This window comes from Gigantopelta aegis, chromosome 6 (assembly GCF_016097555.1).
Source record: "Gigantopelta aegis isolate Gae_Host chromosome 6, Gae_host_genome, whole genome shotgun sequence".
Taxonomy (NCBI): Eukaryota; Metazoa; Mollusca; class Gastropoda; order Neomphalida; family Peltospiridae; genus Gigantopelta; species Gigantopelta aegis.
This window is the reverse complement of record NC_054704.1, coordinates 64,133,801-64,150,975: the sequence shown is the minus strand read 5'-3', so window position 1 is coordinate 64,150,975 and position 17,175 is coordinate 64,133,801. Positions and strand designations below refer to the sequence as shown.

General features: G+C 34.3%; 3 protein-coding genes across 3 annotated transcripts; 2 read left to right on the top strand and 1 right to left on the bottom strand.

Annotated features, from left to right (window-relative positions):
• The first annotated feature begins 248 nt into the window (after positions 1–248).
• Positions 249–1,382, top strand: LOC121374669. The gene has a single exon (XM_041501779.1). It carries the CDS (start codon positions 249–251, stop codon positions 1,380–1,382), a length of 1,134 nt encoding a protein of 377 aa, XP_041357713.1.
• Positions 1,383–2,229: 847 nt separating this feature from the next.
• LOC121374668 lies at positions 2,230–16,453 on the top strand. Its single transcript, XM_041501778.1, has 2 exons — positions 2,230–4,649; positions 15,663–16,453. Exon 1 carries the CDS (start codon positions 2,230–2,232, stop codon positions 3,532–3,534), a length of 1,305 nt encoding a protein of 434 aa, XP_041357712.1. The 3' UTR covers positions 3,535–4,649; positions 15,663–16,453.
• LOC121375078 lies at positions 9,326–11,205 on the bottom strand. The gene is made up of 2 exons (XM_041502309.1): positions 10,216–11,205; positions 9,326–9,890 (listed from the first exon to the last, which is right to left on the bottom strand). The coding sequence occupies exons 1-2, from the start codon at positions 10,484–10,486 to the stop codon at positions 9,571–9,573; spliced, it is 591 nt and encodes a 196-aa protein (XP_041358243.1). The 5' UTR covers positions 10,487–11,205; the 3' UTR covers positions 9,326–9,570.
• Positions 16,454–17,175: the final 722 nt, after the last annotated feature.

The following is a 17,175-nucleotide window of genomic DNA, read 5'->3' as shown; positions in this document are numbered from 1 at the left end:
GAAATCGACGTCAGTGCCAGGTGGATACGCCTTGTTTTTGATGATCCTGATGTTTCAGAAACCCCAGGTTTTATTTTGTGTCAGTACCAATGCAAAGACTATTTGGATATTAATATTAAAACTGTTGAATGGATGGAAATACTAAAAGATCAAGTATTGAACATGCTGCGTTTGGAAGATCGATTGGAAAAGTGAACATGTGCGTAGATATAAATTAACGTCACAGAATACATTAGGTCAGTTCAGTGATGTCGTTCAGAGTGAAACCTAACACTGAAAAGAATGAACGTGACAAGAACGAACTTGAAAAATATTATACAAAACCGAGAGACGCTGGAGCTTTCTATGGTCCGAAGAAGTTTCACGACGCTTTGAAAAGACGTGGTTTAGAAAACTATAAGTTGAGTACGGTAACACAATGGATGAATGACAACGATGCATACAGTTTGCACAAGCCGGTCAGTCGATCATTCAAGCGTCTCCGTGTTCGTGTTAACAAAAAAGATGAGATGTTTGATATGGATTTGATGGACGTTAGTCGTCATTCAAAAGTTAACAATGGAGTTAGGTACCTGCTTATAGCTATTGATATTCTATCAAGATATGCGTGGGTCATACCACTAGTTAACAAAAGGCCGGAGACGGTATTAGACGGATTCAAATCTGTTTTAAAAGACGGTCGAATACCCAAGAAAGTTCGGGTGGACAAAGGTACAGAGTTCGCTGGAGTATTCAAACAGTTTCTGTCAAAAGAAAACATTAAACTGATTGTCACGCAGAATGAAGATATCAAAAGTAACTTCGCAGAGCGAATTATTAGGACACTTCGGTCGCTGCTCGCTAGGTATACGACTTATAACAATACACAAAAATACATAGACGTTTTAGCAGATCTAGTGCATAATTATAACAATACAGTACACTCGTCTCTGGGACATTGGGCACCGGCTGATGTAAATAAAACGAATGAAATTAAAGTGTGGCGACATCTGTACGTCGAGCCCATGGTTAAGAAACTTAAAGTAAAGAAACCATTAGCAAAATTTATATTTAAAGTGGGTGATTTAACGAGAATCAGCTATTTGCGTAAATCATTCACAAAGGAGCAGGATTTGAGGTGGACAGAAGAGTTGTTTAAAGTACATTATAGAAGTAGACGACAGGGTATTCCAGTGTACAGACTGCGTGATTTTCACGACGAAGTGCTGAAAGGTATATTTTACACAGCCGAACTTCAGAAAGTGAATAAGAATCAAGACATTATGTGGAAAATCGAAAAAGTGTTAAAAAAGAAGAAGGAAAAGGTGTACTATTTGGTTCGGTGGTTAGGGTGGCCACTTAGCTTCGATTCGTACGTAGAAGGAGAACTGAAAACTGCGTGAGACATGGAGAAGTACATTATATTGAAGAGTACTGACTCTAAATTAGTGTTTCCTGACAACAACCCCTATCATTTTCGAGTAAAGTTAAATCAGAGGTTAACGTTTGAAGGTGTATGGATTGTGTCTCTTGTGGATTTGAATTTTGGATAAACTGATATTCAAAGTATGAACGATTTGCAAGTAGATGTGTTGTGTAATTTGTGTGTCAGCAGTCTAGTAGGCGATAGTTTTGTACCTCTACTGAGACGTGTTGATTTACGAGACGGTCCACGGTATGAGTTTAATACAATGTGGAACATTCCTGTTGTAGTGACAGAGAGTTCATATGTTGAAATACATATAAAGGTTGCATCCACCACTCCAGTCTCATTTATCAAAGAGAGCACGAGTGTGACACTACTATTACGACATTATCCGTTTTTAGAATAAATTAACATGGATAGAAAACTTTACGTTCCTGATGTAAATAAATGGTTAAAATATTTTGATAAACGAACAAAGAATGTTGTTCAGTCAAATAAGCAGGTTGGATCTGGAGTTGGGAATTACAAGGACAAGTGGTTTTCTTATATGATTCCAATGATACCGAGACATGTAAACAGTGACGGGGACAACAAGCACAAATCTAAAATAGAAGTGACGTCACAAACTCAAGACGTGGTAGAAAGGGCCGAAGCTGAGCAGGAACGCACTAGAGCTATAAAACGGAAATCTGGACGATCGAATTATCAGAACAAAAAAAGTCAGTCGCGTGACACATCATAAAAAAACAAAACGAGTTCCAGCATTGAAGTACAAATCAGCTGTTAGTGAAAAAGATATATTTGTATAAACAACAACAAACAGTATGTCGCTGCTCACAGATAAAGACTTTGTGGAAGGTTTACCCAGTGCTTTGGATCTGTTTACTATGCCCCCATACCAAACGAGTGTGTTTCAACATTACTACGTCGATGTTAGACTTGTTAGTCAAATTACAGATTCGTCACCGGTAGAATTTCAAATTGCAAATAGTGGAAGTGACTACGTGGATTTGAAACGAAGTCGTTTACATGTTAAACTGAAAGTGAGTCATTCCGATGGAACGGTTTTGGGTAAGGACGAACACGTGGCACCAGTAAATTTATTCATGCAAGCTCTGTGGTCGCAAGTCGCTGTGTATTTACACGGTCAGCTGGTGAGTTCGGCGAAAAATCATTATCCCTACAAAGCATACATTCAAACCGTACTGAATTATGGAGCAGAAGGTAAACAATCGCAACTCCAGTCTCAGCTGTTTTACAAGGACGTCGGAGAGACGCAAGCAAACATCGAAAGCACCAATCCTATCACTGGCACTAATTCTGGAGTATCGGATCGAGGAGCGCACATCGAAAACACCAAAACGGTTACCGTAGAAGGTCCCCTGTGTGAAGATATTTTTAACATGGGCAGATATCTGGTAAATGGGGTGGATATGACACTCAAGTTATTTCGGAGCTCCATACCCTTTTGTTTGATGTCTGGGAAGTCCGGTCAGGAGTACAAGATCGAGCTCTTAGATATTTACGTCAAGATATGTAAACTGAAAATGAACAGTGCACTTATTTTAACACACAACAAGATGTTTGAAAAGTCTAACGCCTTATACCCATTCGCTAAAACCGAAGTTAAAATGAGTAGTATTCCGTCGTCTCAACAGAGTTTCGTGTGGGACAGTGTGTACCAGTCGCAGTGTCCAAACAGACTGATTGTTGGTTTTGTCGACGGTGACGGAGTGAGTGGATCATACACAAAGAACTCGTTTAACTTCCAGAGTTCATTCATGAAAACGGTGGGCTTATATTTGGATGGTGTCAGTGTGCCCGGTCGACCAGTCGAAGCAGATGACGTCAGTGCCTACGTGAATTTGTTTGAAGGTGTTAATAGCTGGAACCTGGATTGTGGAAATTATATTGAAAGAACCGAATTTTCTTTGGGAAATGGTCTGTTTGTGTTCAACCTTGAACCCGTTTTCGTGGACTCTGATTATTTAAGTTTATTAAAAAACGGTAACTTAAGGTTAGAAGTACAGTTTAAATCGGTTTTGACAAAAACTGTCAGTTGTATAGTGTATGGTGAATTTCCTAGCTTAATTGAAATTGATCAAACCAGAAATGTGTATGTCAAATAAAGAATATCATGAATGGAAAGCAGATTCAGTGTGCGATTGACTGTGACTCAGATTTATGTGCACGCATTGTAGGTGTTTACTCGAGTAACACAATGCCTCGAGTAATCCGAGATGAACGTTGGGGGTGTATTGTCAACACAGATCCATCTAACCTCCCGGGTACACATTGGGTTGCATTTTATTATAACCAAAACAAAGGAGAGTTTTTCGATAGTTTTGGCAAACCACCTGAATATTATAATATAAAATTCGTTACATTTCTTAAAAAGCATTGTAGATCTTATGTTTACAATCTTAAATGTTTGCAAGCTTCAACTGGAACCACCTGTGGTTTTCATTGTTTGTATTATCTGTTACAAAAATGTAAAAATAAATACACAATTAATGAAATTGTGAATCAGTTCGGTAAAGATAAACTTCACAATGATATATTTGTATCCAGGTTTATATGTCGTTACTTTAGATATTGTGAACCATCTTGTTTATGTAAATACTAGTACGTTGTATTTGTAATACAAACATATTGGTGAAAATGTAGATACTTTAAATATTGTACATAATCATGAATCCAGTTTTATTTGTTTACTATAAACTGTTGTAAACAACCATGTGTTTGTAAATGCTAGCAAGTTTTTAAATAATATATATATATTGTATCACAAAACGCTGGTTTGTTATATTTAAACACTAGTATACATATTAGTTTAGTAGTAGATAGTATAACTAAGGGAGATAATTCTGTTTGAAAAGAACACATGCGAAGGTTTATGGGTAATATTGCTATTCTTAGCTCCTATCGCGGAAGTTCAACATGCTACAAAGTGAATTTGTTTTGGTGATTATGCACACTGTTGTCAACAGTCAGAATTCGTTCATTAGAAAATGTACAGGTTCGCCTGTACTTGTGTGTACAGGACAGAACGATCTACAGCACGTAGAGGGAATGCCACTACCACTGGTGAAAGTTATACTTCTGACACATGCTGCAGATGTCAAAATACGGACATCGCTATTTCCAAACTTGATGAGAATTAAAGGAGGGATGGCGACGTGCAACTCTGTTTTGTTTGATCAGAAAACATGAAGGACCATTTTGGTTAATGGAGAAAAATGTGGTACGTTTAGCAGAAACATTTATTATTTAAAAATAATAATAATAATAATAAATCATTCTACTGTATTTGTAATATTTAATCATTAAATTGGCTATCCTGTGTTGTCATCTATGACAAGTGTACCCATTAGGCTATTTCTCTGTTTAGTTAATAAACCACTACTGTGATATCAAAGTTGTGCTATTCTCGGAACCGAACATATGGGTACTTCGACCCCTGGCCGCCATTGTTTATCACGTGACGCGGTGAAGCTTCTCCTTAGTTACGTATGGTTTGATAGTGAAATGAGGCAACTTTGGTCGACCATTTACAACAGTTAACGGTCACGATGCCTAAAACATGTTGTGCAGTTGGCTGCATAAACCATAACATGATGTTAAAAAAAATATCGTTTTACAAATTTCCAAAAGAAGAGACTAGGCGCCGCTTGTGGGTAGGGTCATTAAAACGACAAACCTGATGGAATTTCATGGCTTCCCTCACAGAATGCGACTACGTTGACTTTAATGTTGTTGCTTGTTGACACCAACAGAGATTAATTTAGCAAACAAAATGGTTAAAGCATGTGCAGTGATAAAAATCCCACATTATACTGTAAATAAAATACACAATTCCATCGTCTTCCATGTAAAAACCCGAACAAAACGATGCATCCATTTCTTGAATAAAGAGTATATTCCTTTATCATTAAATTTATGTGGTCTTTATTTTTCATTTAATCATAGTTGCTTGGATATTATCTATACTTGTATTTATTTTGCTATACTACAGCTACTACATCTTATTTATTTATTTTTTAATTTTAAAATAAAAGTTTATACTGCTAAATTACACACATATAATAATTATAATATAGGCCTAAATTCTTGTTTAAACTTTAATTATTATTATTTTTGTTTGTTTGCAAATGTGTCTGTAGCAGGCCTGCAGTAAGAAAATATAGGTCGTTTCCCCCTTCTCTCCGTGTGTTTAGTATTTACTTTGGTGCAGAGGGTAAATAATGTGTGTGTGCCTTTGATTAAGTATATATATAAAGTTTGTGTGTGTGTATATATATATATCTATATATATGTATACATATACATACATACAATATATATATATATATATATATATATATATATATATATATATATATATATATATATATATACACACACACACACACACATACATATACATGACCGGCCTCGGTGGCGCAGTGGTTAAGCCATCGGACTACAGGCTGGTAGGTACAGGGTTCGTAGCCCGGTACCGGCTCCAACCCAGAGCGAGTTCTTATGGGCTCAATGGGTAGGTGTAAGGCCTCTTCTCTCTCACTAACCAACTAACCCACTGTCCTGGACAGACAGCCCAGATAGCTGAGGTGTGTGCCCAGGACAGCGTGCTTGAACCTTAATTGGATATAAGCACGAAAATAAGTTGAAAGAAGAAGAAGAATACATATACATAAATCTAAAAATACATAAAAATCTATTCTATTGTGGATCAATATAATTTGGTGGTTGTGGTACATTTTGCTTGTTCAAGTTAGAGGACTTACCTTTTTACATATATATGTAGTGTCATGGTATTCTACAGTTCAGTGTGTGTGTGTGTTTGTGTGTGTAATCTGCTTTAGCAATTACCTGCAATAAAATGAATGGTCAACTGCCATATCTGATATGTTTTCCATTTTGAAAACACTGTTTGACATGAAGAATATAGCATTTAACCATCTCATTCATATATTTTCCTTGAATATGCTACATAAGTGCATCTACATGAGGTAATTTAACCCGGGTTAAAAGCAACTTAGGTTAAATGTGTGTAGTCTAGTAGAAGGCATACCGATATAGATCAGTTTATTAACAACCATATTTGCCTCCTTTCTCCAGCTGTACATTGTATACTATTAAAAATTAGTTTTGTAGATATTACTTAAATTGAACTGCAATAACAATTCCAATACAGCACAAGACTGAACAAGAAAATATCTGCAACATCCATTGTGACTAGATATAAAACAACACCAATATTATATATATATATATATATATTAACCATTATTTACTCAGGTAGGTTTTTGTGTTTTATTACTAAATATACCAGGTTAAACCCTATTATTAAAACATTTGCATGTTTGTTCGACGAGGTAACACTTATGTTTTATTAGGTTGTAGACCTCGACATGAAAATAACTGAGGGAACTGATTATATGCTCCCTAATGTAGTTTATGGGGGGCAATTTAAAATATTACCATATTGATACATGCATATAAATTCATATGCCAAAGGAAACTATATAGTATTCTCCTTGAACTAATCTCAGGTGTGATGGGTAAGTAGAGAGAGATATTGCTCCCCCTAGATGTCAAGGTCCGAGGATGGCTATATTTTATTATTGCTATTTTTTGTTGCCTGCATTCAACCGGTAAGGAAGGGCAACATCATGTGGTAATTTTGCAGTCTGTAAAAACAAAAGCATTTCATTATTTCAAGAAACGGTATTTTGTTTTAAGAATAAAAGAATGTATTCAGTGGAACATTATACTATTGCCAATACATCTATATAACAAGATATGACAATAATACTATTGTAATTTTGAAGTTGTAAAGTAACAACTTTGCCATTGTTTAATTATTACATATTATTTGGAAATAAAATAATTATTAAATCATAAAAATAATTAACTTAATCATGCATACAAATTTTATTATAAATACAAATTATATATTTTGTAGCCCACATCATAATTATTATATTAATAATTATCTTATCATTTCAAAATTGTTAAAATTTATAATTAACATTACCTGAAAATTGCATCAACAAAAATTATATTCTGCCCAACCTGCCCTGTCCCCTCGACATTCAAAGTACACGGAAACACATCGGTACTAAATATAGATTATACTAATTCAGATTCCCGTTGTTCGTTTCTCTTATATGGCAACCCAAGTTGTTATAATACACATAAGACGTATTGCAACTATGTATTAGCTGCAGAAAATAAATGACAATATGTAAGGCATGTAAAAAGTTAATATGATAACTTTATTCTATGTAAACCAGTAATCACTAAGGCTTTGCTTCACCCCCAAAGACCCGGATGATCGGTAACTAGGCCGTGTGATGTCACGCCGGTTCCGAGAATATACTATCCTTATAAACAAAATATGATTTGTTAAAGTAGGTCTAACCATTCACACTACAGATAAATATTATATTAAGTATTTTCATCTTATTACAATTTATAATGTTATTTATTTCTATTTTGCCTTTAAATAACTAATAATACTTGCTAATTTGGTTATCTTATTTTAAATAACTGTTCTTTTTATAAATTAATGCTACTAATTTAAAATAACTGTCTTTTTTTTTTTTTTTTTTTTTTTTTTTTTGTGATAACAACCATTTGCAAGTTTGAGATAACACCTTAAATGTTAATTAATGTTACTTTTATTACAGTTGTGTGTGTGTGTGTGTGTGTGTGTGTGTGTGTGTGTGTGCTGAACGTTAACAATGTCCAAGTGTAACAAAATAATTTTAACATTATATGCAATTTGTACTGAATGTTAGTAATGTTCTTGTTAAAAATCATGTTGATTTATTAAGAGACTACCTCATGGATATTTAACATTATATGCAATTTTTACTTCAAAAACTTCAAAATCTATTCATTTATTGAAAGACTACAACATGAATATTTTAACATTATATATATTTAATTTGTACTGAATGGTAGTAATGTTCTTATGAAAATCATTTGATTATTAAGAGACTACCTCATGGTTATTTTAACATTATATTAATTTGTACATTTTTTAAAACTACCTAAAAGCTATTCATTTATTAAGAGACTACCACACAGTTATTTTAACATATTTAATGTGTATGTTTAAACTAATTATTTGTTCATTACACGATTAGGCTAATTTGTCAGTTATTTTTAACATATTTATTTTGTACTTTTAAACTAATTATTTGTTAATTATACACAATTAGGTTAATTAGTTACTATGTCAAGAATCAATGTTTTTGTAAAAATTATTACAATAAACACTTTAATGATTATTTAATGTGTTTCTGATTATTTGCATTATAAGCTATGTAACAACAACATATGTTTTCTGTTCTCATATTTAAACCTCTGTAGTTGATGCAAAGTAAAAAGCAGAGTTAGTAATCCAAGTAGATAATCCAAAGGAAGAAACTTTCCTGAGTGAATAATACAAACATATTCCAGTGTGTAGTTAATCCAAATAATCCAGTTGTAGTTAATCCAAATAATCCAGTTGTAGTTAATCCAAAGTAATCCAATGTGTGTGTGTATTATCCAAAACAAGAATTGATGATCAAGGAAGACATTTCATAATTTACAGTATAAGCAAAATACAAACAACACTTGAATTAACAGTTAACCAAAACAAACCGTTTTCAGTGGTGTAGTGGTTAACCCATCGGACTACAGACTGGTAGGTGCAGGGTTCACAACCAGGTACTGACTCTAACCCAGAGGAGTTCTTAAGAACTACACCCTTTTTATCTCTCACTAACCAACTAACAACTACCCTACTGTCCTGAACAGACAGTCCAGATAACTGAGGTGTGCCCAGAACAGCATGCTTGAACCTTAATTATACAAGAACGAAAATCAGTTGAAAATGAATGAATGTAAAACAAGATAGATAAGTAGGATAAGATAGTAATTTATTACTGAAAAACTAATAGTTAAGTATAGTTTTAATTGAAATGAACTAAACTAAACTACACAGTATGTTTTGAACAGTTTGTTCTTAGTACTACCCAATATGTTTGTTCTTATAATGTTATTCAATATGTGACTGTGTTGGACTCACGAAAGTGTAATTCTTTCCCTCTCTCGCAAGGTGTCCAGCAGCTGATACTGTTATTCAATATATGTGACTGGTGTTGGGCTCACGGAAGTGTAATTTGCTTCACGTGCAATTCGTTCCCCCTCTCTCTCTCTCTCTCTCTCTCTTGCGCTCGCAAGGTAGCCAGCAGCTGATACTGTTCCCGACCTCTACCTGCCTGCATGTAGACAGGAGCATGCGTAGGTACTGGCTTCATTGCTCCAGGTGGCTGCATGGATACTGGCTTCATAGGTACAGGAGCATACATGGATACTGCCTGCATTGCTCCAGGTGACTGCATGGATACTCCCTGCATGGATGCTGACTGTATCGACATTGGAGTCTGTATCGATTGGGCACTAGTGCCTTGTTTGACCTTCATATCTGTTTAAAACAAAGAATGTTTAATTAATAGTAATAATTTTTCGAAACCACGAACAAGAAACTACTGGAGTATACTTGTAATCAGGACTTCTAGAAATATATTAAATCCACAACAATTGACAATTTGTTTCATAACTGTTGGGTATTCATAGTAGTTATTTACTAGTGTTGGGGTAATACACATACTGTAAAGTTTGAAACCTTTTTACTATTATATATACTGAAATTACACACTGTAAGTTTGAAACATTTTACGACTATACATGTTGAAAACCATTTAAGACTATACATACTAATACTACACTTATTATTTTTTAAAAATTACCTTGTGACTGTTCAATTCTAATCATTTCTTGTTCTATCAAATTCTCATCATCCTTCTCTTGGATGTACTCCAAGATTAACTCCCGTTTGTCCATGAGTTTCTTAAATGCTTCAGCAGTGAAACTCAGCGATTTTTTCTCTCCATTTTTGTGATATTTGTTAATGTGCACATACACACATCTGTTCTCGCTCCATGTATTAACCTTGACGTGGTCCTTATAATTAAAACATATTTTAGAGCGATTCTCTTTCATTTTTTTTTTTTTTTTCATTTTTTTTACTTCAAATGTATTTGTAATAAGTGAATATTTCTCGGCAAGTAACTCAAACTTTCCTCTCACCTTTTTTTTTATATTACTAAGTGAATAAAGTAACACCTACAATATCATTGGTTGAAAACTCTTAACCAATCAAATTTACTCTGTAAACCATTTTCCCACGATTGACGATGCTGTGAGTTGACAACAACTTGTTGACGACATTTTGAAAACCTGATATATAAAAAATAAACTGTATTCTTTGCTTCAACTAACGAGAACATTTTTGGTTTAACTATAGAAATAAGATATGACATATACACATTTCCAATAGCATCGATAGCTTTTGTTGATATAATCAGGTTTATGTTGACAATACATGTTCATATTTCAGTCATGTATATTTTAATGAATTTTGGGATTTCGGTGTCTTTTCAGAAAAACACACTCTGGTTCATTATTTTGTTTTGTACACATAACTAAACAAACCATTTTTTAAGAAATTCCATAGAAACACCAGACTTCTTGGCACCTTACAGTTTTAAATTTCTGTTTACGTAAAATAACGATGTTTGCGTACATGTATAAAATCTAAAAAGACTGTATTAGAGCTGTTGAAATAATATTTCACAAAGTTCAATTTGAGTTCAGTTTTATAATTCGGTCAGATCCATCTTTTTTTTTTAACAAACAAATTTCCGTTTATAGAAATAAGACGTTGTTCGTATTGAATTTTAATGATCGAAATATATATTTTTAAAAGCAAAATTTCATATTTGAACCACAATGTAAGACTATCTGAAACACTTCTGAACTTACTTTAAACTGTTTTAGTTATATTTATTAATTTCGGAACTAGCATTACTAATATATCTGAAAGGAATACTGGGTTGTACGTGATCACAGAAACAATTTAAACTACTTTGTTACCTATTTATTATTTATTTTGATATAGTATACATGAGAGGAAACTCACACACATCCAAGTTACTATTACAAAGGATAGTTTTATGTAGCTACGATATAGTCAGGGTAATACATACAACAATAAGTATTAGTTGTGTTCCTACAATAAATAGTGTTACAACCGACTTATATATTTATTGAACCTCAAAGTCGCAAATACGATTATATTCAAACACACCCGAGATAGGAAAAGTCAATCTTGGTGTTAAAGATGAATTACACTTTCTAATATAACCTTGCGGTTTCACAAATAGAAATATTCTATTCCACAAACCTAATTAAACTAATTTCATATTTATTGTACAATATGGAAATTGAGCAGACCGTCTAGTATTAATAAGAGTAATTTGGCATCTATTTCACAGACAGCATAACATCGTGTGTTGTTTTCCATATGAATGAGCGAGTTACATTTCGCTCTGATGTGCACTGCTTTAGGTTTAACAAATTGCATGATAGAATCATAGCTAAAAGATATAAGATAGAACATTGTCACATTGGTAAAAGATGTTATGTGGAGAAATTGAATAGAGTGTTTTCGTTACATGTACAAACCGGTTTGGTATATGGGTTTGGTACTCTAAGCATTTTGGAAGGTCATTGGCATCATTGACTTATTTAAACAGATTATGATTGGTTAATAAAGCGGTTAATAAAACGCGGGAAAATTGTTTCTTATAAAACATAACGTCTAACAATCACCGACACTCTTGACTTGGAACATTACCGACATTCTTGACTTGGAACAGCTCTGAATCCTGCTTTGCAACTGAAATTGCTTTACGTGGAAGGTTAGTTATTTTACTTAAAAAAACTGAACAATTAAAAAATAATAATAATAAAAAAAAAAATCGAATGTGCCGATTGCTTCGCTCTTTTGAATGAAGCTGGTGTGAAGCATCGATGTCCGTGTGACAAAAATTACACCGTATTAGAGATACCTCCGCGATTTTTCGAATTAAAAAAAAAGGTATCAATAAATGAATAATAATAATAATTTATTCTTAACATTCAAAATGATGATAACAAATGCTTTCTGTACTGTGTCTTGGCGCAACTGTATCCTGCTCCAACACATTCCCATCCAGAAAGAACACATCATTATCTAGCATATGAACAAGAACTAAACATAAATGACATCGAATTTCCAGTTACACTGAAACAAATTGGATTATTTGAAAAAAACAATAACTTGTCTATAAATGTTTATGGTTACGAAGAAATTCCACCGATAGGTAGAAGTGAAACTAAAAAAAACCCACCTCCAAAAGTTGTGTATCCAATACGGATAAGTAAAGTACATAACGTTGTAGAAGACAGACACGTTGATCTTATGATGTTAACGGAAAATGGTCTTAACAATAAACAAAAAGTTCATTTCTGTCTAATAAAAAGTTTGTCAGGGTTAACGGCTTCAACGGAATACAGTGATCGTCAACATTATATATGTAAAAAGTGTTTGTGGTCCTTTACGAGTGAAGACAGATTATACAAACATAAAGACTACTGTTATCACAATGCCCAGAAAATAATTATGTCTCCATTTGAGGAAGCTATAAAATGTTTTGGTGTAAAACAAAAGTATAAAACACAGCGCATACCGTTCATTGTGTACGCGGATTTTGAGAGCGTGCTTGAACCCACAACTGAGAAAAATCGCATACAAAAGCATATACCGTGTGGGTATGCATATAAGGTCGTAAGTACACTAGATAAATACACAAAACCCTTGAAAGTCTATATCGGTAAAGATGCGTCGGAGCACTTCGTGGAAAGCATTTTAAATGAATATGAAGAAATAATGGATATTTTTTATAATCCCGTTGACATTGTGCTCACAGCAGAGAACAGATGTGAAATTGCTAGTGCTACTGTGTGTTATTTGTGCGGCGAGGAATTAGATTATAGTACACATATTGACCACGATCATCTCACGGGAAAGTTTAGGGGGGTCTGCCACGGATATTGTAATATGAACTTCAAACTAGAAAAAACAGTGGTATGCGTGCTGCATAACAGCGAACGTTACGATACACATTTGATTCTGCAAGCATCCACTAGATTTGTAGAGAGAAAGCTCAGTTGCATTCCACACAACACTGAACATTTTTTGTCATTCTCCATTGACGATCTAATCTTTGTCGATTCGTTCAAATTTCTGTCTTCATCCCTCGATTCACTGGCAAAAAATCTCGCTAATAAAGGAAAAGACAATTTTGTATATTTAACAAAGCATTTCCCCAACCACGTAGACATGTTAACCCGTAAACTACCTTTCTGTTATGAATACATTGACTCGTTTGAAAAATTAAGTGAGACTCAGTTACCCAGTCACAAAGACTTTTACTCACAGCTTACAGAAAGTAACATTTCTGACGTAGAATATGCTTTCGCCAAACAGATCTGGAATGAGTTTCATATCACAACTATGCACGAATTCATGAAGCTTTATGTTTCTGTCGATGTTCTCTTGTTATGTGATATCATGGAATCTTTTAGAGACATGTGTCTTAAAAGTTACGATCTCGATCCATATCATTACAAAAGTCTCCCAGGATTTGCGTTAGATGCAGCTTTAAAAATGACTAATGTAGAACTTGATCTGTTTACCGACCCCGACATGTATGGTTTCATAGAAAAGGGTTTACGTGGTGGTGTATCCATGATTTCACACAGATATTCCAAAGCAAACAATAAGTATATGACAGATTTTGATCCCAAAAAAGAAACAAACTTTCTTATGTATATGGATGTTAATTCTCTGTATGCTACCACTATGTTAGAACCACTCGCTCTCTGTGATTATGAGTTCATGTCACCCGAAGAGTTTATTGATATCAACTGGGCGAGTTTGAATAGTGAGGGTGAATTGGGATACATTTTGGAAGTGGACTTAGAATATCCACGCGAACTTCACAACAAACACTGTGCTTTTCCCCTCGCATCGCTTCACGATAGCATACCCGCAGAAGACTTTTCCCCATACTGTAAACAGTTGCTGAACGAATTTGGGTTAAATTTAAACAAACCATCTGGTAAAAAATTATTTTGTACTTTAAAAAATAAAGAAAACTATGTCATTCACTTTGCCACTCTACAATTATATTTAAAACTTGGGTTAAGATTGAAACGCATTCACAAAGTGTTAAGATTCAAGCAGTCAAAGTGGATGAAACCTTTTGTTGAACAGAACATACAAAAACGAAAGCATTCTACTGATAAGTGTTCACAAGACCTATACAAAGCAATGTCTAATGTCTGTTACGGAAAATTCATTGAATCAGTCAGAAAATACAAACAGGTTGAACTAATCACACAAAGAGGGCGACTAAGACGGTACGCCGCTAAATCCAATTTCAAATATGTAAATATTTTTTCGGAAGACTTGGTTGCAGTCGAACTGCAAAGAACCAGTTACTTTAGACAAACCTATTGCAGTAGGATTTTGTATTTTAGAACATGCTAAACGACACATTTTATCTTTCTATTACGAGACCATGGTCAAACAATACAACGACCGAGTCCGTCTACTCATGACCGACACAGACAGTTTGTTTATGGAAATCAAGGCGCCACCCGGTGAACCTTTGCTAGACCCCTACAGATTTATGCTACAAAATAACAAATTGTTTGACACGTCAAATTTCCCCCACGATCATCCATTATTTTCCATGACAAATCACAAAGTAACCGGACTGATGAAAGACGAAGCTGGTGGTTCAATAATTGATGAATTTGTGGGACTTCGAGCTAAAAATTATAGTTTTACAATCATTGATAAAAACACAAATACCAAAACTGAGCATAAAAAAGCAAAGGGTATCAAAAGGGGGTTCGTTAAAAAGTCTCTGAGGCATGAACTGTTTAAAGAATGTCTGTTTAAAAAAAAAACGTTCTCTGCTACATTCAATTTGATTCGCTCATTTAATAATACCCTGTACACAATAAAGAACACTAAAATAGCTTTAATACCTTTCGATGATAAGAGATATATTTTAGCAGATGGTATTTCCTCGGTTCCTTATGGTTACAATCCATGATCACATTTTTTGTTAACACTTACGCAGATGTGAATAAAAAGAAAGAAAGAAAGCATCATTTCAGGTATTTGTTCTTGTTTTGTAAACATTATATAAGCGGGAGTATTGGGACTATGTTTATTTACCTGTAAACTAAATAGTTAAACATCATAATAATAATTAATAATAAATATTTTCTATTACAGCATGGATACTCTATTCTACTACTTCCGAGTTGAAGAGCGAAACAGCAGAACCATCCTGTTTTATGATCACACATTATTCAGAAGTCGGCGTCGTTGTCTGCGTCGAGCATTGAGACATAACTTAAATCAATATAACAATGCACGAATTAAAGTAATTATGTGTACTGTTTATCCTACAAGTGAACGTATCATCAACAACAACAACAATTCACTGAGGATACTCTTTGAAACGATTCTGGTGGCGTTTTACCTGCGAGTTTCACCCGCTGCCATAAACCAGATGACAAAAGACAGATGTAAAGGTTGTGAAATAAACCACCCTTCGCAAGTACAACACAGCTGTCTGATGTATTCAGCAAGTGATTCTATTGATGATTACTTCAGTGATACACTGGATTCGTTACCACACGAAGCTATTGTTCGCGACGCTGAACGCTTCCTACACATATACGAAACACGACGTTTTCATGAAATTAATATTTTGCTTTACACCAGTGTTGAATGGATGAAAGAACATTTCTTCAATGAACATCGTCGTAACGTTCTGGAGCTTCTTTTGCGCGTACACAAGGTGGAATGACATTGTTCTATCTTAAGAACTATATATTCAAGCCACTACACTATAGAATAAATAATCAGGAAAACTATAGAAAAGAAACACTTTATTACATTTCAAGTTTCATATTTCAAGTTTCATCTAATAGTTCTCTAACAACTTTAATTTCTTAACGCCGGGAATGCCCGTGCTTGCTTTTCTTTTTAAATAAAACTGATTGTTCTTTTTAACAAAAGTCTGTATTTGTTTTCTGTGTTTACCACTTCCTTTCTGTGTTGATGTCAAGAGTTTGCGGGGTATTTGCAGCTCTTTCAGTCTGTTAATGAAATGAACATAGTCCACGGGTTGCTTTGAAGAATCAGTGTTCAATACAGTGTAGCGTATTAAGACTGGTATCTTAGATTTCTCAAAAGCGTGAGCATGTTTATCAATAAATTCGCCAGTATTATTCCAGAGTAATGTTCCCTTTTCAAACTGATCCTTTACAAATGTCCATAAAGCCATTAATTTCCCTATTTCTCTGGTACTGGAAACACCTCGTAGTATGGCTGTTTGCAAAGAAAGCAATAAATTGCTCGATGACTCAGCTGATTCACTTGTATTGTTATTTGGTGTAGTATTATCACCCGTTGAAGCAGTTTCAAGAGTATCGTCTTCACATTCACTCTTAATAGATGTAGAATCACTCATCCGAGTCGGTGTGTTGCTCCTCTTCAATAGATTGTTGTATGTCTCCCGGCTTAGTAGAACATGTGCTTTCGCCATTGTTCGCCTGTAATTGGGCAGTGTCGTTACTTTTTAGGTAGTTTAAGAGCTCTTCAATGCAACTAGGTATTATGAAATGGTGAAATCGTAACAGTCTGTGTTTTTCCTTTTTGTTAACTGATCTATCGACCAGTTGACGAATGATCACCCTGTAGCGATACAGACGTTTTTGTACACTGTCCGAGATTGGAA